This window comes from Sapajus apella, unplaced genomic scaffold (assembly GCF_009761245.1).
Source record: "Sapajus apella isolate SASKATOON/1434 unplaced genomic scaffold, GSC_monkey_1.0 scaffold22, whole genome shotgun sequence".
Lineage (NCBI taxonomy): Eukaryota > Metazoa > Chordata > Mammalia > Primates > Cebidae > Sapajus > Sapajus apella.
The window spans coordinates 25,856,114-25,878,906 of NW_022436962.1; the positions used below are offsets into that span (position 1 = coordinate 25,856,114).

General features: G+C 46.5%; 1 protein-coding gene across 2 annotated transcripts in view; it reads right to left on the minus strand.

Moving 5' to 3' along the window:
* CAPN8 (calpain 8) overlaps nt 1-19,663 on the minus strand; it is a 71,527-nt gene extending 51,864 nt beyond the window's left edge. For both annotated transcript variants that reach the window (XM_032289361.1, XM_032289362.1), the window contains exons 1-2: nt 19,344-19,663; nt 9,324-9,393 (exon numbers count right to left, since the gene is read on the minus strand). In XM_032289361.1, the coding sequence (XP_032145252.1) occupies nt 9,324-9,393; nt 19,344-19,580 (307 nt within the window). In that variant the 5' untranslated portion in view covers nt 19,581-19,663. The remainder of the gene's footprint in view (nt 1-9,323; nt 9,394-19,343) is intronic.
* Between the last annotated feature and the right edge of the window lie 3,130 nt (nt 19,664-22,793).

Genomic DNA, 22,793 nt, shown 5'->3' on the forward strand with positions numbered 1-22,793 from the left:
GGCCGAAGACCTGACAGCCCCTGGCAAATCACTGGTCCAAGTCCAAGAGTCCAAAAGCTGAAGAACTTGGAGTCTGATGTTCTAGGGCAGGAAGCATCCAGGAAGGGAGAAAGATAAAGGCCGGAAGACTCAGCAAGTCTAGTCCTTCCACGTTCCTCGGCCTGATTTTATTCTAGCTGCACTGGCAGCTGATTAGATGGTGCCCACCCAGATTGAGGGTGGGTCAGCCTCTCCCAGCCCACTGACTCAAATGTTAATCTTCTTTGGCAACGCCCTCACAGACACACCCAGGATCAATACTTTGATCCTTTAATCCAATCAAGTTGACACTCTGTGTTAACCATCACGTTCTCCAATTCTGGATACCCAGGATCCAGCAGGGAAAGGAGACACTGCTCCCAGGCAGACACGCAAAACAAGTCTGAGCAAATGGGATTTGAGGAAATACGAGCCTAAGCCAAGTCTGAAGGGGGTCGGGGGACCACCCCGGGCACTGCCCTGGTAAACGATGGAGAAACACAGTTTTTGAGACCTGAACACGTGTACAGAAGGGGCTCCAGATGTGACTGGGGAGGGATCCCCAGACCTCTCCCCACTACAGAGTGCCAGGCTGGGGGTCCCAGGTGGTAGAGCATCAGGGACCAAGGCTGAGGAAGGGTGCAGGCTGAAGCACTGGGTCATGGTACTTGATCAGGGACCAAGGTTGAGCAAGGATGCAGGTACTGGGTCATGAAGCCTGGAAACACATCCCAGGGCTGCTCAGCCACCCTGTGGGACCCCTGAGGGAGGCACAAAGAGGCCTCTTGGAGCAGCAGGGAGAGGGTAAACCAAAGTGCTCCACTTTCAAGGAGCAGGTTTGGGGCTCCTTGACCTCAGCGATCGGCCCACCTGGGGTTACAAGGAGCACTGCGGGGAAAACAGACTGCACCTCTGTACAGGGAAGACCCAGTCCCCTTCTGCCAGCTGGTGAGAGATTGCCCAGGCTGAAGTCATCAAGAACAGCTGAGACAACAAGAGGGAGGTGACACAGCAACCACAGGGCCAAGAGAAAGCACAGGAAAGAAACAGTGTCTGCAAAGGACTGGTTAGATGGGACTTGTTTCCATTCCTCAGGCTCATGGCCTCTCAGAAGAAGGGAGTCACCTATCCTTTCTCCCATAAGCAGGTGGTGTGGATTTGCTTCCGGAAGGACCAGCCTTTTCTGGGAGCATCCTGCTCTATTCCTTGGACGGCGGGAGGCAGCCTACTGAAGAACTGAGGGTGTATGTCTCCCAGCCACAGTCCCAGTTGCTGCTGCCAGGGCTTTCAACGAATGCCCTGAATGTGGCAAAGGCCTTAACATAGCTTGTAACCTCACCCTTCCTGCTTCTGCGCCAGCCTGCCCCACCTTTTCCTCCTCAACCACATCCCCAGAAGAGCACATATAGGCTCTCTTGAGCCTTGGGGACTGGGACATGGCATTACTGATGGCTTGATCAATTGCATTATCTTCAGATGGCCCCAAGATCTCTTTTAGTTATGCCCTTTAAGTACCAGCCATGGCTGAGCACAGTGGCTCACTCCTGTAATCCCAGAACTTTGGGAGACCGAGGCGGGTGGATCACCTGAGGTCAGGAGTTCAAGACCAGCCTGACCAACATGGAGAAATCCCATCTTTCCTAAAATTACGACTAAAATTACAAAATTAGCAGGGTGTGGTGGCACATGCCTGTAATCCCAGCTACTCAGGAGGCTGAGGCAGGAGAATTGCTTGAACCCTGGAGCAGAGTTTGCAGTGAGCCAAAATTGCACCATTACACTCCAGCCTGGGCAACAAGAATGAAACTCCATCTCAAAAAAAAAAAAAAAAAAAGAACCAGCCAATGTGCTGGACCTAATGGCTAAGGTGGGGCAGCAGGGTACCCCTAATGAGTCAGAGAGAGTTAAAAAAGCCCAAGACTCACGGCCAGCCTGTGATAGAGAAATTGTCCTTAGGCCTTGGGATGACATCTATAAAACTGAAGCCACAGGCAGAGTGGAGCTTGTAAGTGTGAAGTCAAGTCCTAATACTGGGGCCTGTGGAATGTGTTAAAATAACTGTCCCCAAAATGCAGAACAGATTCATTTTAACAAGCAACCCTCTGAGTAGGAATGAGCAACACTCTAGGGCTTGGTTTTCAGACCCAAACCTCAGGCAGCTCAGCCAAGCTGGAGTTCAGAGGGCACCCCCTGGCCTGGGACCACCTGCCGCCCCTCATAATGTTAAGGGGATGTCTTCCAGGGGACTCAGGCTCACCGGCAATTTTGTACTTTTCTTACAAAGTGAGGAATAGTCAGGTCACCTCTTGAGTAGGTGAAACTGGAGAGCACTGACAAAATCCTCTTCTGGCAAAAAGAAGTCGCCCCTGGCAGAAGGAGCCTAGCATTCCTGAAAGGTAGGATTCTTAACCTTTCCTGTGCATTGCAAAAGAAAAGTAGACTCTTGGGACCCCAAACTCATTATGCTAAAGGAAAAGTTAAGCTTGGGAATTGAGTTGCCAGAAATTACCTTTCTTTTGTTCCCAAACAGATAGTTGTCATTTTACAGGCTTACTTTATCCTATGTAAGATGCAGATTTACTAAGTACAAGATAAATGCATAAATGACTTTTCCTCTACCCACTTCTTTTCACATGTAAAATGTAGATTCACTGGGCACCAATCAGAGCCTCACAAGAAAGTAATCACTTGCCTCATTGCCTACCCTCTCTCCTTTTTCTTCTTCCCCTCCTGCTTGGTCTTTCCTCTGTAAATATTGAAGTTCCCAAAACCCTCTTTGGAAAAAGAGCAGGTCATGGATTCTACTGTGATTTGCATTTCTTATTCCCAGGTGTATCCTCAATCTTGGCAAAATAAAACCTCGAATTGATTGAGACCTGCTGCAGTCACTTTTTGGTTCACAGCAAGTACCCCTTTGGCAAATGCTTCAGATGAAAAATAGGGCCATAAAAAAACAACTACACCAAAGTGATCAAAATACATTTTTTAAAAATTATAATAATGCTGTGCTTTTCTATTAACGTCTTGAACAAAAGATTGGGAGAGGGCCTGATAATTATGAAATCTCAGTGAGCAGGTATTGGGTTTTGGATATTTGTAGCAACTGTTATGTGATATGAAAATCACCCATGGTTTCCACGACTGTAGTGCATCTCCTGCAGTCATACCAAAAGGAGCGAAGTTAGTGAGGGTTCGTGGAACTCTCCACTCAACGCAGAATTTTTTCATGCTCCTGAAATAATGCACAATATGCAAATCCTCCTGTAATCCACAGCCTCAAACTCTCGTTAAAGTGGAAGTGGTTGTCCTGGACCCTCTGTTCAGAGTAGAAAGGAGAGTGGTGTTAGAGGAATGAAACAAGAGGGCAGTGAGCACCAGAACCCAAGATTGAGTGAAGAGATGGTGCCGCGGAGAAGGGGAACTACCATGGGTAGCAAAGCGAACTTCCCCCGAATCACAGGGAAGGCCCCTGGGCTGCATGGAGTGTCATCTTTAGTTTTTCCAACCTCCCGGAGGCATGACCCTGTGCTTTCCAGAATCAATGAATAGATTTGGCCCTTTAAGTTCTCTGAGGCTTCCCTGATTGCTCATTAAAAGTATCTGCTCAGTCCTAGTGAATTGATTTACTTTGCCCCAGTCCTCGAAGAATGCTACAGATCAAAACGTATCTGGGAAACTGCTCTTAAAGATGCTGACACTACTCCCAATTACTGACTAGCAGTGTGCACACCAGTCCCCTGTTCCAGGAGTCCAGGCCTCACTCCGTGGGGGAGCGTGGACTCACAGAGGAAAATCAATGTGTGGGATGCAGAAGAGAAGGCAACTGGATTTAGGTTGCTGCTGTTGGTACCTTGTTTGCCTTTAGAGATGTATGAATAGGTCCAGTCATTCTTTTTTCAAAACAGAAATACAGAATATAAAACTCTACTCAACAAATACAACAAAAATGAAAAAGACATCCACTTCATAGAGGCAAAGAGAAAAATCAGGTCAATAGAGAAAAGGCAGTTAGGAGAGAGAAACACACACAGGCACAAACACACAGAGTATAAGATGGAGTGAAAAATGATGGGGAAGGCAGGAGACAGAGAAGAAAACCCCAGCACTTACCAAACCCTTAAGGCAAAGCTCATCTCACTCATGAATTCTCTCCAAGTGGAAAATAAACTACCCACTAGATTCAAAGTTTAGGAAAGAAGAAAGTTTCTTGCTCCCAGTTCCTAAAGGCAGCAAGCATCAAATTTCATTTTTCAGAGACCAAGGTCTTCTACTTTTAGAGTAATATCACTCATGGGGCCTCTGGGCCCATTTAACATAAAGATGATTCAAGCCCTTTTGCATTTTCACAACCATAGGCACAAATGGTACCAAGCCTTGGTGTTTCCCTGCCTGTGGATGCACTCAGGTAAGAACTGGATGGAGCTTGCATGATAGGTGGAGTTAGCAGTTACTACCGAGCCAGTGCAAGACGGACTTACTTTGAGAGCCCCACTGGGATCCCCAGGAAGCAGTGAGCACTCTGTGTTCCTTTAGCCACAGCCACCATCAGGGGCTGGGGACAGCCTCCTTCATGACCTGTTCCTTCCACTGTCAAGGATCAGCCAGCACCTCCAATCACCTTCATGTACCCACCCAGCAGTGTCAGCAAGCTGGGGACAGACACACAGACAAGTTGGTTTGCATGAAACTCTGAAATCTTTTGAAAATAGAGACATATAGGCAACCTCAGGACGGAATTTTTATTCTAAATGCCTGATCCAGCCTGATTGCCAAGAGTGATGCTGGCAAAGAAAAAAAGATACAAAAAACCTTGGATTCAGACTGTCTGTGTTTTCAAATGATTTAATAATGATGACAGGCAGAGGGCTTACACCAACAGATCAAAAGTGCAACAAACACTCGTCAGGCGCTGCTAGCTGCCAGGTACTTTGGATATACTGATGGTAACAGTCTCATGGAGTGCACAGTCAGGCTCCCCGGGTTATTAACATCCACCTCCACCCATGGTAGCCCCCACTTCCTAGGGGACAAGGAACCAGGTGTCAACTCTCTACCCATCACAACCACCTGACCAGCTGGCTTTGATTATATCCCCACTTTACAGCTGTGAAAACTGAGGTGGAGAGGCCAGAGGTGCACCATGAAGACCCAGGTCTACCTGCAATGCTGAATTAGGCACTGCTAGTGGTAGATCAAGTGAGAGAGAGGAGGGGCCCTTGGCAAAGACATTTTCAGGAGCATTGCAGGGTAATGGATTTAGGAAAGGGGGAAAGATGCCAGGGCCATGGGGCTCAGAGAGCAGAGGTGGCCTTGGAGAGGCAGAGTGCAGGCTGGGCCAGACCTGAGATCCCCCTTCATTTACATGCTGAGGTGTACCTGCCTTATTCTGTCTGCCCAGGGCCACGCCCCCTTCCTTTGGATAGTTCTCTCTGGTTTTAGGGGAGATTCCCAGTCATGAGAGACTCCCAACAGCAAGAGTGAGTCCCTGGCCCAGGCTGGGCTAGCCATATGGCACCTCACTGCTCTGGCTGCAGTAACTGGCTCAGGGAGTGGGAGAAGACCCAAACCATAACATCACAGTCCTTTTCTGAGATCTGTAAAACCAAAGCTGGTTTACGATTATACTGAGATAAAGTCTGGAATCATTAGCGGTCCGGTTTCCTGCCAGATGGATCCTGTCTGTCATGGAAGAGAATGAAGCCAACCTGTAGATACCAACAGAGATGAAAGATGGGCAGAGAGTGTGCCAGGAATATTTAGATCCCTAGAACCAGGCTTCAAGGCCAACAATGCCCTTCCACTTCCATAATCTAGTTGGATGAGCCAATAAATTATTCTTTTCTCTTAAGCTGTTAATAGTTGGGTTGGACTTTGAAAGCCAGTGACCAAAGGAGTTCTGGTTGACATATGGGTGTGACTTACTATGGCGGGGTGGGCGGGGTGTGCACAAAACCAGAATTGGGTACTATATTCACAGGACAAAGTCTATTTCAGTGGCCACAGAGGCCTCGAGATGCTCTAAGATGTGCATAGGCCGAAATGCAAGGGAGAGAGGCTGTGCTGGAACAAGCAGTGGAGGGACTGGCTGGGTCCCTGCCGTTTCCTGAGTGATGTGCACCCTTGAGTGTCCACTGGAAAAAGCACCCACAGACATGACCCTCAGGGGACCCCACACTTATAGTTTATACCGTCACCACATGGAGTGGCCCTGATACTGCCTTCCACTCTAATAGTACGCTGAGTGTGGATGGCCCTTGCTAGACCTGGTGAGAATGGGCGCCATTCAAAAGATGGAGCAAGGAAAGGCTGGGATTGCCAGGAACAGCAACTTTGGAGACGGACTCCCCTCAGTGTGCCAGGAGGCCTGCGTGTCCTGGGAGGGCTTTCATTTGAGGGCTGTTTCAACAAAGGATATACTCGTTTATTACTTATGTGGAGGCAAAACCATACTATCCTCCTGCAGGGACTGAACTACCCAAAGAAAAGTCATTTTCTACAGGAAAAAATTACTTGAAACAATTTGATCCTTGGCATTCAGCTTCCTCAATCTTTATTTTCCTAAAATATGTCTTTGTGGAAAGCCAGCTCCTGGGCTTTATGCAGGCATAAGCTCTGATAGTAGCCAAGAGACTCACACTTTTAGGATGAAAATCTGGCTTAGTAAGGACAGCGGGGGGAAGGGACGTGTTTTATATGAGTGGAAGAGAGAAAATAACTCAAGTGACCATCCATAGGAGGGAGGATAAATCAACCACAGTGCATACATGAGAGAGTGCAATACTTGGAATGGTTCACAGAGAACGAAGGTCTTTATAGACTGTTACGGAAAGAGCTCCCAATACCTTATTAAGTGAAATAACACCAAATAATGGCAAGGTGCCAAACAGTGTTCATGATGTGCTGCCTTCAATACAAAAAAGGAATAAAAATTAGAATATGTATTTAGATTTGCTTGAATTTGCATAAAGAAAGACCGATGGAATTTTCTGAGTGGCTGCAAAGCAGTGAGCAATGGCGTCAGAAACAGGTGGGAAACAGGCTTCACTGGGGGCTTTTCAGTTGCTTTAATTTTTACACTGTGTGTATTCAAAATAATGATCAAATAACACGGAACTCTATGAAAAAGACATTTTCATTATACAAATCAACTGTTTTAAAAAATCCCAGCCTGAACGACGTGGCGAAACCCTGTCTCTACAAAAAAAAATACAAAAAAATTAGCTGGGATTGGGGGCACACGGCTGTTGTCCCAGCTGCTCAGGAGGCTGAGGTGGGAGGATCGCTCGAGCCCAGGAAAAGGAGGTTGCAGTGAACCGAGATTGGGCCACTGCACTCCAGCCTGGGAGACAGAGCCAGACCCCATCCTAAAAAAAAAAAAAAAACATATATTTTCTTAAAACCCTTAGAGCAGACCACACTGCGCTGTGTTGTACTCTGAAAAGCCAACAGAACATTTAACAAACATTAATTCATATCAGGCCCTAATTCAACAAGTGCTGTGTGCTGTCGCCTTGTTCTTTGGGAATACACACCATATGTCAAATGAGGAACCTCTCCTCTTAATCTCTCACAACTCTCCCACTGTTCAGGACCAGCCCTGACTCAGATCCAAGAGGCCACAGAGGCGGTTCCAGCTCAGCCCCTAGCTCCTGCCCTGACGCTCTGGGTTATAGCCTTGGCGCTGTGAGTCTCCGTTTCTACCGACAGAGGCTCGTCTGCACCCGGCTCCTTTCAGGAGGTTGGACTCCCCAGCCCTTTTCCGCTCTGTTCATTAAAAACCACCTCCGCAGAGGTTGGGCTCCCTGGCCGCCCCATTTGTTCTGATGTGAGCTGGATTCCGAGAGCTGGTTGGGTTCATTTCCTGTGCTTCCAGCCTCCATCTCCATTGGCAGCACACACTCACCATGGTAACGCTCAGGCCACTTTTTGGAAACCCTCACTTCTCCTTGCTTAAAACTATTCAAAGAAAAATCCACCCAAGCCCCTCAAGGAAAAGGTACTTATTAAATACCTTTCCCAAAGTTAAAACATCTCTAACAAGCAGCTGTTTGAGGCTCACTGGAACTTGTGTGTCCCTGAGACACACGGTTAATTAGGTTAAACACGGAGCTGGAAGTAAAAAGGCACCACACTTACCCAGAACAAGAGAAGGTCAGAACGCCACCCCCTGTGAGCCCTCCCACAAAAGCTCGGGAAATGGAGGCTGTGGTTTTCAGGGAACAGGGCCCCCGCTCATGTGTGGCAGCCCGAATCATTCCCGCTGCTTGATGGTCACGCTCTGTGGTCTCTTTCTAAGGTGTATTTGCTATATTCATTAAAGGAGAGAACATTGGAAGCATTTAGAATAAAATGCCCTGTGATTTTCAAAATGGTGAAAATTTCCAGCAGGCTGAAGAGAAAGAGCTTTCCTGATTGCAATAAGAAGGAATGAGAAAAAGAGAAAACCTCCTAAAATAAATAAATAAATAAATAAAGGGTTATAGGATCCATGTGATGCTGAGGTTTCTGTTTGTTTTGCTGATTTTCAGTAAGCAGAATTTGTTTCTTTTTCGCCTTCATTTCCAGTTCTGTATTTTGCAGCTGTCACTGGATGGTGATTTGGAAGACCCTCAAATTCAATTCACAGCCATGTTGTCCATAAAATATAAGGGTTGAACAATTCAATGCAGAAGCTCCCACCTGTGAGGCCTTGATATCAGGAGGGTTTATGAGATCAACAAAGCTCACCTGCTACCAAGGAGAGGCTCGGTTCCTGACAATGGAGGCTAGAACTTACAAAACTAAATGAAATTATTCCTTAAACGCAACTTCCCCTAATTTAAAAGGAATGTGATAAATTCAGAAATGAAGGTTCTTGATTCCAGGATCCCAGGCCTATGAAGGAATGTGTGGCTAGAAAAATATCATTCTTGTTTTCTTACTAATTATAAAAGCACTTATTATGACAGCCCATAATTATTTAGACATGGCCATTCCATAGGGCAAATTATGCCTGCCTAAAGGTAACTACAACAAAAGCACAGGATAGCACAGATAGCTACTCTATGCCTGTAATCCTGGCTCCTTGCTCTAGCATTAAAGTGGTTAAATGAGCTGGTGGAAAATTTCTTATTAGGGGCAGCCAAGAGGTAGTTCCAGCATTTGGACTCACAGTGAAAAATGCAGTCTCGAAAACACAAACCTAGATGGACGAATCAGGTACCTAACTGAGTCGGTCAAGTCTCACAGCTTCATCTGATATTTACTCACGACACATACACACCCGCCCTCTCCCAAAACAAGTAAGACCCTCCCCAGTTACTCACCTAGACCACCCTGACAAATGTCTGTGCGCGTGGCTCCACCGACGATAAACTGAGGGCTGGGACACAACTCCTGAAAGTAATTTGGAACAAAGCACAAGTCACAAAATGCTCAGTGACGGTGGCAGCCTGGGGAAGGGAACATCAGAGTCCCAGATTTCAGAGCTGGAAGAAAACCAGGAGATTGTCTCCTGCCCATCACATTGTTTTATTGCTGAGGACTCTGAAGCCCAGAGAGGGAAGGAGCCCTGCCCACAGTCACACAGCCAGGGGTGAACAGAGCAGGAGCTGGAGTCCAGAGCCCCTGCCAGGAATAGTGTTTCCATTTTTTATTTATTTTTTTATTTATTTATTTTGAGACAGAGTCTTACTCTGTTGCCAAGGCTGGAGTGCAGTAGTGCGATCTTGGCTCACTTTAACCTCCACCTCCCAGGTTCAAGTGATTCTCCTGCCTCAGCCCACCAAGTAGCTGGGATACAGGTGTCCACCACCATACCCAGCTAATTTTTTTTTTTTTTTGTATTTTTAGTAGATACAGGGTTTCACCATGTTGGCCAGGCTGGTCTCAAACTCCTGACGTCAAGCAATCCACCCGCCTCGGCCTCCCAAAGTGCTGGTGTGAGCCACTGCACCCGGCCAGGACTAGTGTTTTAATACTCCATGTGTGCTGTAGGAGTGTGGGTGTGGAAAGGTTTTGGGTGAGGAGCAGAGAGGTAGGATAAAGGCAAAGGCTGAGATAATACGTGATGAAAAATGATCTCACCCATTCAGACAACACCCCTATTTACATAGAGAGATTAGAAGAATATTTAGCAAACTGCTGTGAGCCCTGTGGGCACTTGTTAAAGTCTTGACTGAATGATGATGATCCCATGTGCTGATAGACATACTGAGGTGTCAGAAGTACCATGTATCCTGAAATGAGAACTCACCTCTGATACATTCACATCCCTGACCTGCACTTCCTGCACTCACCTATCTCAACTGGCATCTGCCTACAAGCAATCTCATGGCCCTGGCGCTCTGTTGGGGAATGACGCATGCTTTTTTCATCCTTTCTTTGTTTACCCTGCAAGGATTTTTTGAGTGCCTGTTCTGTATCTAGTACCCTTTGAACAATGGCAGGCAGGGGAAAGAGGGAAACATGGTGAAATGAAGAAATAAAAGAAATAAACCATCTAGTTCTTGCTCTCAAGGTGTGTTTGGTCTATATAGGAAATCAAGATTGACATTATGAAAAAGTCAGAGAAAAAAGGCTGGTGCATAATAATAGAATGTAGGCTATGTCCATGAAAGGAGAAAAAACACAAAGAGAGAAAAATGAGAAGGGCCCAACAGGGACTATGGCTGCAAGACTTAGTGGGAGGGAGATGATGCCTGTCCATCAGAAAGATAGGATGCAGGAGCAGTCTACCTATTGGTTCCCAAAGAAGTGATGGGTCTCCCTGTTCACCAGCCAAACTGCTAGGGGAGAAGGGCGGGACCTCAAGGGACAAAACAGAAGTCAGCCTACATTTAATCAGAGGCATCCTGGGCCGCACTACATCAAAGACTGGCCACAAAGAGAGAGAATCATTTCGTTCTTACTTCATACGGGTGAAGAAATGGCGGATCAAAATGGACCAGGAAGCAGGAGGGTGGACTGAGGGCAGACGCACAGGGTCTGTATGGCGCTGGCAGTGGGGAATCTGGGATTCTGTTGTGTGAGGTGGAGCCTCCCAAGTGGAGGCCCTATAACCTACGTAAGGTACCAGCCCCTGCCAACATGGCAGAAACAGCTCCTCTGGGCTGATTTTTTTTTTCAAATATTAAAAAAAATTATTGACCTGTTTTTCACTGAAAAATTAAGACACGAATGTGAGGGAAAAAACCTGACAATAAATAATGGTGTAAAACCCAAAATCCCTTCCGCCTCGCCGTCCACACTGGTAACGTTTCTTAAGTGTTACCTCCAGAAACTGTCTTCAGATATAAAAGCACATTTATATACATATACACATTTTTATCACATGTCTTGTACATGCATCTTTTCTTACATAGAGAGCTTTGTAATTTCATTAAAAATATCACAAGTTATTTAGCTTGTTTATTTTGTTGCTATTTATTTATTTGTAAATAAAGGTCCTCTAGTGATGGACGTTTCATTTTTTGTGTTTCTTCCTTTTCAATCTTTTGCAATCTCTGGTAGCAACTTAAAGAGAAAAGTAGCACCAGCCAATCTGGGTGTTCTAAAAGTGTGGAGCTGCAAATGTTCACCCTGGGTACTCAAGAGCTCCCAGTCTCCAAGCAGTCATTGTTCGGCAAATAAAAGGCAGAGAGTTCTGAAAGAGTAATAAGTAAAAAGAAAAAGAAAAAGGATTTTAATTTAAATGTTGTTTAAAAAAAAAAAGAAGGAAAAGGTTGCATCATCAAGAGGGAAGAAAAGAGAGTACACTCAATAGGGGTTTGGAAGAATCTCTTTCCTTAAAAACGCTCTTAAAATAGATTCTTGGCTGGGCACGGTGGCTCATGCCTGTAATCCCAGCACCTTGGGAGGCCGAGGCGGGTGGATCACCTGAGGCCAGGAGTTCAAGACTAGCCTGGTCAACATAACACAACCCTGTCTTTACTAAAAATACAAAAATTAGCCAGGCATGGTGGTGGGCGCCTGTAGTCCCAGCTATTCGAGAGGCTGAAGCAGGAGAATCACTTGAACCCAGGAGGCAGAAGTTGCAGTGAGCCAAGATTGCGCTACTGCACTCCGGCCTGGGTGACAGAGTGAGACCCTGTCTAAAAAATAAATAAATAGATAGATAGATAAATAAATAGGTTCCTGTTCTTCATCCTCCACTCATGTACCAGTATCCCGAAATCTGACTTCTACCTCCATAGCTCCGTGAAACTCCTTTCACCCAAGTCACCAATAATAACTAACTTCTCTATGCATTTGGTACCATTGGCTATTCCCTCTCTGAAACTCTGCTCCTTTGATTTTCACACCCTCGCTCACACTTGATTTTCTCTTCAAGTCTCTGAGCACTTCTCCTCAGTCTCCTTTGTGCATTCCCCTACTGTGCTTACCCGTAAGTATTAGAGAACCCCCGGCCCTTGGTCCTCAACCCTCTGAGGTTATCCCATTTCATACAGCAGTAACCCCACCAGTGTTCTCTCTCAGTGACATCATTCAACCCCATGGCTTCAACTATTAACTGCAGAATATGCGGATGCTTCCAATATAACTCCCTCAGCTGTATCTTCAATTACCTGTGTCACATTGCTCTTGAGATAGAATTCCATTAGATTCATATCTAATACACCTCCCAAGCTCTGCTAAAATTTTGAGTTCTGGTTGGAAGAGTGATTGGCAAAGGCTACAGACACTTGAAAGTGAAATATACAGAATAGTGCTAAGTGGTTTGAAGGTAGATGGAATGTCCATTTTACGACGTGATGCTCAGTATAATTCAAAAATGCCGCCTCCCCAGAAAAAAAAAAAAAAAAAAAGAAATGCCATAACTAATATGTTACATGAATCTTTCAGATACCACAGAAAGTCCCCAGCTTTGGGCTGGGCACAGTGATTCACACCTGTAATTCCAGCACTTTGGGAGGCCAAGGTGGGCTGATCACTTGAGGTCAGGAGTTCGAGACCAGCCTGGCCAACATAGTGAACTCTGTCTCTACAAAAAACTAGCCAGGCATGGTGGTGTGTGCCTGTATTCCCAGCTACTCAGGAGGCTGAGGCATAAAATCGTTTGAAACCAGGAGGCAGAGATTGCAGTGAGCTGAGATTGCGCCACTGCACTCCAGCCTGGGTGACGGAGTGAAATTCTGTCTCAAAAAAAAAAAGAAAGAAAGAAAAAGAAAAAGGTCCCTAGCTTTGCAAGGATATTCCATCTCACTGTGATCCCCAAAGAACTTTCCCCAAGTCTCCTCTCCATTACTAAGTTCCTGTTGGAACACAGAACAGAGATACAAAGGAATTGGCAGTCAGAGAGGTTTTAAAGAGGCAGGCTCCACCTACCCACACTTGGAATCCTTTTTTATATTTCTAATAACAATCATGTCTTTTTAGTAATACTGCTTCCTATTGCTCAAGCAAGCATCTCAAAACACTCCATAAATACAAACTACTCTAACCTAGGATCAGCCTCTGATGACCGGGCATAAGGAAATGCAGGTATCAGTCAGGAATCCAAGGCTGAATCCACGCATCCAAAGTGACTGAAACCCACAGTTTCTCAGTGACGATGGTTGCTTGGCCACACTGCTCTCCTACGGCGTTAACCACGTCTGATAGTTTTGGTTTGCACTTCACAGGCTCTGGCTATGCACTTCTAGAACCCCCAGGGATGCTGCCATCTTTATCATCATCACCTTCAAGTATAACCACATTGCTTGGCCCAGCGCTTCTGTCCCTCTATGATCTGGCCCCATTGGATGTTTCCAGCTTTATCTGTCAGTTTCCCACAGTGAGTGATTCTCACAATGGACTCCCATCTTCCTCTGATTACACTTGCTCCTGATGCACTGCCACAGCCCAGTACCTCTGCCCTCACCTGTGCTTCTCCTCAGTCTCTCTCCCGATTCTCTTCCCAAGCCCAACTCAAATGTCTCCAGTCATTAACCTGCCCCAATTCCGCTGTCAAATTTAACTGCTTCATCCCCTGAACTCCCATACATTGTGTTCATATTTCCATTTCTTTCATCCTCTGGATAGTCTGTCTTGTAGTAATAGCTAGATTTTCCCATTCAAGCCTCCCAATAACCCAAGACTCCCAAAAAACAGTGAAGTGGGTAATATTCTTATACCCATTTTATGGATGAAGAAACTGAGTCTTTGAATGGTTAGTAACTTCCCCTGGTTCCTCAGCTAGCAAATGGCACAGAGGGGACCAGAAACCTGATCCACCTGACTAACACGCCCAGGCTCTTGTCTCTCCCTGATGAACCAAAGCTCCACAAAGACCCCTCTCCAGCACCTAAACACAACCAGCATGCAATAAATCATGGCTGAACTGCAAACTCCAGATTCGCTAATCCAAGATGTAGCAGCTGAAGAAAGAGAGGAAACTCCAAGCTGAGGCCTCTCACCCTCATCCTTATCCTAACTTCCTAACAATTCACCCCCTTGACATTTCCCTTAAATTGGGTCCTTACTATGCAGCTGACATCACCTCACTTCTGTCTTGCCATATTTCTCCTTAAGATCAATAAACCACTTAATTGCCAAAAAGTGGACACTTCAGGGAAGAACATCATTGACTGCACTGCACCAGGGCCCACTCGTGCTGGGCATTCCTCAAACCACAGGACATGGGCTGGGCATTGACCAAGCACAGAGGGGAAGCCAGAAAATAAGGATGCAAAAATGTACCTGCTAAGAACACCCGCTGATGTCACATAGCTGTTTGTGATAGGACTGCTGTTCTCGCCCAACCCTAAATGGCCTTAGGATTGTGAATAACCAAAAGCTCATCCTGAGAACCCATGCTTGACCTTGAGACCTTCCTCTGGGCAAACTTGTCCTAAAACCCTTGGGACAAGAGCTCAAGCAAATCTTTGTTCAATTGCTTAAGAATAGGCAGAAACACTCAGCAGGAGCAGTAATGTCAAATGGTATGATTTCAGAAAACATCTAAGTATCAAGCTTTACTTTATTATTGAGAGGACAAAAACACGTGTACATATATGTTCAGCCCATCTTATCCCCTTTCCCCCAAAGGCAGATAGAAATTAATGCCTGTGTGGGAACGAGGATCATATGAGTTACGTTTAGGCAGCTGACTTAACACCCCAACACTGAAGAAGTACAAAATCACCCTCAAAAGCAGCATTGAAATGAAAAAGCAAACACAATTAAAAATGGGCAAAGGGGCTGGGTAAGGTAGCTCGCACCTGTAATCCCAACACTTTGGGAGGCCAAGACAGGTGGATCACTTGAGACCAGGAGTTTGAAACCAGCCTGGCAAATAGGGTGAAACCCCAACTCTGCTAAAAATACAAAAAATTAGCTGAACATGGTGGTGGAAGCCTGTGGTCCCAGCTATTTGGGAGGCTAAGGCATGAGAATCACTTGAATCCAGGAGGCAGAGGTTGCAGTGAGCTGAGATTGTGCCACTGCAGCCCAGCCTGGGAAAAGGAGTAAGATCCTGTTTAAAAAAAAAAAAAAAATGGGCAAAGAACTTGGATAGATGTTTCTACAAATGGTCAATAAGCACATGAAAAGATGCTCACCCTTATTGATCTTTAGAGAAATGTAAATCAAAACCACAATGAGATACCACCTCACACCCATTAGGATGGCCACTATCAAAAAAACAGAAAATGGCCTGGTACGGTGGCTCATACCTATAAGATCAGCAATTTGGGAAGCCAAGGTGGGTAGATCACCTGAGGTCAGGAATTCAAGACCAGCCTGACCAACATGGCAAAACGCCATCTCTACTAAAAATACAAAAATTAGCTGGGCATGGTGATGGGTGTCTGTAATCCCAGCTACTGGAGAGGCTGAGGCAGGAGAATCCGGTACCCAAGAGGCGGAGGTTGCAGTGAGCCAAGATCACACCACTGTACTAGAGCCTGGGTGGCAAGAGCAAAACTTCATCTCAAGAAAAAAAAATAACAAACATTGGCAAGGACGTAGAGAAAGAGGAACCTGTGCACTGCTGGTGGGAAGGCCAAATGGCGTGGCCACTATATAAAGCAGTACGACAGTTCCTCAAAAGCTTGAACATAGAACTATCACATGATCCAGCCACGGTTCATATCTTTTGGGTCTATAACAAAAAGAATTGGAAGCAGGGTCTCAAAGAGAAGATTGTATACCCATGTTTGTAGCAGCATGACTCACAATAGCCAAAGGGGAAGCAACCGAAGACCAGTAAGGGATGAATGCATAAACAAAATGTGGTCTACACACACCACAGAATGCTATTCAACCTTCCAAAGGAAGGGAAATCTAGCACATGCCACAACACGGATGAATCTTGAGGACATTATGCTAAGTGAGTTATGCCAGTCACAAAAGGACAAATGCTGTGTAATTTCACTTATATGAGGTACCTAGCACAGTCAAATTCATAGAGACAGAAAGTAAAACACTGGTTGTCAAAACTTGCGGGCCAAGCACAATGGCTCACGCCTGTAATCCCAGCACTTTGGGAGGCTGAGGTGGGCAGATCACTTGAGGTCAGGAGTTCAAGAGCCACCTGACCAACATGGTAAAACTTCGAATCTGCTAAAAATACAAGAAGTTAGCTGGGCTTGGTAGCAGGTGCCTGTAATCCCAGCTACCCTAGAGGCTGAGGCAGGAAAATCACTTGAACTTGAGAGGCAGAGATTGCAGTGAGCTGAAATGGTGCCACTGAACTCCAGCCTAGGCAACAAAATGAGACTCTGTCTCAAAAAAAAAAAGAAAGAAAGAAAGAAAGAAAAAGAAAAAAGAAATTGGCAAAAGAAGGAATGAGGAGTTTTTTAATGTGTATTTAGTTTCTGTGTTGCAAGATAGAAAACGTTCTGGTGATAGAGGGTGGTGATGGTTGCACAGCAATGGGAATGTACTTAATGCCACTGAACTGTACATGTAGAAGTGGTTAAGATGGTAAATTTTATGTTATGTGTATCACACCACAATTTAAAAATAAATAAGTAAATGCAACAAATGAACTTATAATGCACCACATTTCTGGATACCCCAATCAGTTTGCAAACCCCTGAGAGGCCTCTTGGGAGGAAAAAATAATAATGAAGCATTTAGGAACAGGCTAATTTTCTCAGGATTTAGTGCATGTCCCTGACAGAGATAGGATCAGAATCTTTACTGATTCCAGAGTCTATTCAATAATCTGTAAGATGTTAAAGGATAAGTCTGCATCCTTTAGTATACCCTTGTGGTATGTGAGCACCACCCTGGCCAAAAGCAGCTGTGTGGTAATTTTTCACCGATGATTAGGGATGAAGAAGTTAAATCTTGACACACATTTATTTACTCAACACACACTTGAAAACTCCAAATAGGAGTCCTTCAGTTTCACCTTCCCCATTACTCAGGTTCCACTGCCTCATGCTCTGAATTTTACTTCCTCCATTGACAGACACAAATGAACACATCCAGTCTACGATTACCGCATTTCCACAGACCACAAGAACAGGGGAAGACATGGTTTGGGGAAGAACAGGCTATGTGGTTAAGGAGGTAAGAGCTCTAAGGATTTCAAAGAAAGGAGAAAAACTAAGCAAAGGTTAACTGATACCTGACTTTGGTCTCGAAGGAAAATTTTCTCCCCCTCCTTCCCCTCTCACAAAACCCTTGGGATCTGCAATGGCACCCCTCCCTAAGGCTTTTCACCACCCAGGGGTGACAACCCAGGTTCCCATGGCCCATCATTCATGCCTCTGTAGAGTTCTTACTTCATTCTGCCTTGGGCATCAGTCCTTTAGTCATACCTGTGTCTCCCTACACTTTCCATCAGAGCTGAGACCACAGCCCACTGCTCAGTTTCTCCCTGACCACCTTCCCAATCAGTGCAGAGCCCATGCCTGGCACAAAATAGAAGCTCAAAAAACTGTCTGTTGAAATGAAATATGGCTGTCAACTCTTGAAATTAGAATATAAAACCATGACTCCCAATCCAGATTTTATCAACATACCAGGGCAACCCCGTAGGTTTCAGAGGGGGATGGGAAGATGGACCATAGTGGGTGAGAGGGCAGCATGGCCAAGGAGTTATTCTCAGAGATGAAAACTGGTACATAAAATCAGCAGGATCAAAGCAAAAAGGGTAGAGGTAGCTGGGGTTAGACAGTGATTTTGACCAGTTTAGAAGTAGCACTCTCCCTTTATCTTCTCTTTCAACCACTGCCAAGAAAATCAGAACCATGACTTGATTTCCCTATCATGGTTTAGAAGACAAAAGGTGCCGGGGTCATTTCATAGCCCCTCTCCTGAGATGCTGTTAGGGCAGACACTGAACGGAGCACTTCGTGTGGGTGAGCTCAGTTCTCACACCCACTCTGTATGGAGGAGGTTCTCACCCTTGAGGTTAAATCACTTGACAAGGGTTGCACAGTGATGGGTCGTGGGCCTGCGTTTTTGGAGGACTGTTCTCCATCCCTTGTTCTTGAGCTTTGGGTAGTATCAGTAACTGCATCCAGGGGCCCCTGCCTTCCATCCGCACCCACAGAGTCCCGGCTCCCAGCTCCCTCTCCAGGCCTGACAGAACAATGTCAATTCATGAACTGAAGCAATTGTGCACCTTCCAGCAAGGACGTTTTCACAATTTTCCAGCGGGCTGACTGTATCTAGCGTTGAGCTCTTCCATTGAGCACTGGCCTAGGGACCATATGCAATAATAACAACTATGTATTCTGCGTCTATTATGCTCCAGGCACCATGCTCTGGGATTTAACTCTAATTCTCATACCAACCCGGAAAAATAAGGTGCCAGTAAACACCATTTTACATATGAGAAAACCAAGGCTCACAGAGTTTACCTTCCCAAGACAACACAGGCAGAGCCAGGATTCAAATCTACCTTTCCTGGTTCCGAAGCTCATTCATGCTCTTCTCTCTATACCTCACTGCCTCTGAACAAGAGTTTAGGCCAGGTGTGGTGGCTCACAACTGTAATCCTAACACTTTGGGAGGCCAAGGTGGGCAGATGGCTTGAGCCCCAGGAGTTTAAGACCACCCTGGGCAACAGGGCACAACCCTGTCTCTACAAAAAATATAAACATTAGCCAGGTATGATGGCACATGCCTGTAATCCCAGCTACTTGGGAGACTGAGGTGGGAAAACCACCTGAGCCCTGGAAGGTTGAGGCTACAGTGGGCTGTGATCGCACCACTGCACTCCAGTCTGGGTGACAGAGTAAGACTCCATCTCAAAAAAAAAAGAGTTCAAAAGGTTGTGGTGGAGGGGTCTGAATTATGAGACCCAGACACTTAGGACCCACAGCCTCAACTTCTCCCTCAGTTCCTCCTGATCATATGTAAGGCCCCTCCACCCTGTACGTCACTCAACAGCAAGCCCACTTCCTTACCGTGGGCCGCTTCCAGATGATGCCTTGAGTTTGCGGGGAGCATGGTCCAAGATCCTTGTAGCCCAAAGCTGATGGACACGCTGGGAACTCAGGGTCCTTAAATAGGACCCCTGAGTCCAAGCACTGTTGCCTTAGGGTCTTGAAATCTTGGCCCAAGTACTTTACAGCCTTTTGGTTGGAGCCAAGACCTTGAGCGGCTGCACGCTGCCTAGATACACCAGCCACCTGGGCTGCCATGACCGTGGGCTCTGTAGGGTGGACAGAAGGACAGGGCTGCACGGTATTCTCAGACACCTGCCCCACTGGGAGGGGAGCTATAAGGCACTAAGGGAGGTGGAGCAGGCAAACATTTCACCTGAGGCCCTGTTCCAGAAGGAAGTGAGTCATGGCCAGGGACAAATATGTACCCAAGGTGCATCTGCCCCACCTTCTTCTTCTGCCTTTTGCAAACAACTTGGGGGCTGGGAACCTTCCAGGGCCCATCCCAGGCCATTAGCCTAAGAAATCCATTAGAATCTTTTTTTTTTTTTTTTTTTTTGAGATGAAGTCTTACTCTGTCACCCTGGCTGGAGTGCAGTGGCACGAACTTGGCTCACTGCGACCTCCACCTCCCCGGTTCAAGTGATTCTCCTGCCTCAGCCTCCTGAGCAGCTAAGACTATAGGCACACACCACCATGCCCAGCTAATTTTCATATTTTTAGTAGAGATGGGGTTTTACCATATTGGCCAGGCTGGTCTTGAGCTCCTGACCTTGTGATCCACCCACCTCGGCCTCCCACAGTGCTGGGATTACAGGCATGAGCCACCACACCCGACGAATCCATGAGGACCTTGACCCCCACCCCGCCATCCCCTCCACACACCTTTTGCAAGACCTGCTTGCCTTGCATCAATCCCATTGACTGAGATGAGAAGGCTCATTGTGCAGCTTGAAGCAGATATTCAGCAAGGAATTGGAGGCATGGCTCTGAGCAAGAAGAAGGCAAGTAGTTAGTGGGGTCTCCTTTCCTGCCAGAAAAGTTTGGGTCCATATTTCCTAGCAAGGCAAAAAATATCAGAGTGGTGATTCACAGGCCAGATTTGGAATAAACCTGACTGGAGGAGGTTCCACCTGTGAGTGAAGGTTTTGGCCTCTGACTACCTTGGTTTCTATCCCAGCTCCACCAGTAATTTACTCTGTCATGTTAGACAAGTTATTTAACCTCTTTTCGCCTAATTTTTTTTTTTTTTTTTGGAGGGTTCCGCCTTATGGGCCAGGCGAGAATGCAGTGGCACCATTCCGGCTCACTGCAACTTCCGTTTTCCGGTTTCAAGCAATTCTCCTGCCTCTTCCTCCCGAGTAGCTGGGACTACAGGCACGCACCACCATGCCAAGCTAATTTTTTGTACTTTTAGTAGAAACGGGGTGTCACCATGTTGGCCAGGATGGTCTCGATCTCTTGACCTCGTGATCCACCTGCCTCAGCCTCCCAAAGTGCTGGGATTGCAGGCGTGAGCCACTGCGCCCGGCCCTAAATTTTTTTCATCTATAAACAGGAAGATCATAGGAGAGCCTACCTCAAAGGGTTGTTTGGAAGAGCGATGAGACCTACAGGTCATCTGCTTAGAACAGTATGGAAGTGACACTCAGCGAATGTCAGATATCACTATTCCTTGGAGCCAGGATTCCCAGAAAGGCCTTGGAATCAGGAGACTTGATTCCAATCTCAGAAGTGAGTTACAAGCTTTATGACCTTGGATTAGTCACTTCTCTCTGGGCTCCGGTTTCCTATGTCTGGTCTACCAGAAGGATGCCAACCACATCAATGCTTTTAGAACTTCAGTGTTTTGGGCACACTAGAAAATGGTCCCCCAACGAAACCAGGTCCGAATATTGAGAATCTATAAATATTCCTTTATTTAGGAAAAGGGATTTTGCTGCTATGACTAAGTTAAGCATCTTGACACAGGGAGATTATCCTGTCCCTAAATGCACCAGTGTCCTCATGAGGAAGACAGAGGACCATGTAACGATAGACAAAAAGGAGAAGTGATGAGATGAGGCAGGCAGAGGTTAGAGAGATCCTGCCCCGCTCCAGGGAACGCCAGCAGCCACAGGAGCCGGAAGGGGCAGGAATGGATTCTCCCCGAGAGCCGCTGGAGGGGTGTGGGCCTGCCGACACTTGACTTCACAGCCCTGGGACTTCCGGGCTCCAGAGTTTATGTTGCTTTAAGCCACCACATTTGTGGCCATTTGTTACAGCAGCCGCAGGAAACAAATACAGTGCACAGAAGAATCCCCTGGAACACTCGCTCAAAATGCTGATTCCTCTGATAGGTGCTACCACAAATCCTCCACCCGCTTCCCCACAAAAAAAGAATTCTACTTCAGGAGATCTAAAGTAACACCCAGCAATCTGCAGTTTTTAAACCATTACCCCAGAGATGACGCCAATACAAGAGTCCAGGGACAGCCCTCTGAGCAGCTCTGGACCAGCCGACCTCTGAGGCCTCCAACTCTGACCTTCTAAGCCGGTGGCAGTCCATGTGTTAAGCACTTAGTTTGGTGGGTAGGTCTGAGCAAGTAGAAAGAAGAGTCACTCCCCAGGTGTTGAGAAAAAATGTGGTTTCCCAGGTTTCATCAAAAATTCAAGGCCAGGCCAGGCATGTTGGCTCAGGTCTGTAATCTCAGCACTTTGGGAGGCTGAGGCAGGAGGATCGCTTGACATCAGGAGTTCAAAACCAGCCTGGGCAACATAACAAGACCTGGTCTCTAAAAAAAGAATGAAAAAAAATGAAAAATTAGCTAGACATGGTGGTGCATGTCTGCAGTCCCAGCTACTCAAAAGGCTGAGGCAGGAGAATCGCTTGAGCCCAGGAGGTCAGGAGGTTGAGGCTACAGGGGGCCACCCACTTCAGCCTGGATGACAGAGTGAGAGAAAGAAAGAAAAAGAAATTCAAGGCCAGAAGGGCCTTCAGAGGCTAAAGCTAGCATCAGAAAGACTTGATATGGTCCATGCCGCCTTAGGGACCCGTCTTCCTTCCCTCAACATCCCTTTCCCCTTGATTCCACACCTGCCCACTATGAAGCTCATCTAGTGTTCACAGTTACATTTTCCCCAGCCTGTACAGTTGACCCTGATTCACTTAGGTGGCCCCAGTCACCCCTAAAATCAGAACCACAACTTCATTCAGTCAACACTGAATGGTCGTTGCAAATCTGGCCGTCTACTACCAAGCTTAAAACCCCCAAATGGCTGCCCACTGCTCCTGGGAGAAGAGCAAGGTGGGGGCAGGGGGGCTTGCACAGCCCATTAGACTCTGAGCAGCTGGCACTGCCTACCTCTCCTCCTGCTCCATCCACCCCTCCTGGCTTTCTTTCCATTCCTGGAATGTTGTGTTCTGTCCTGCCTCAGGGCTTGACGCCTGCTGTGCCCTCCACCTGGAATGCTCTTCTCCCCACGCCCAAA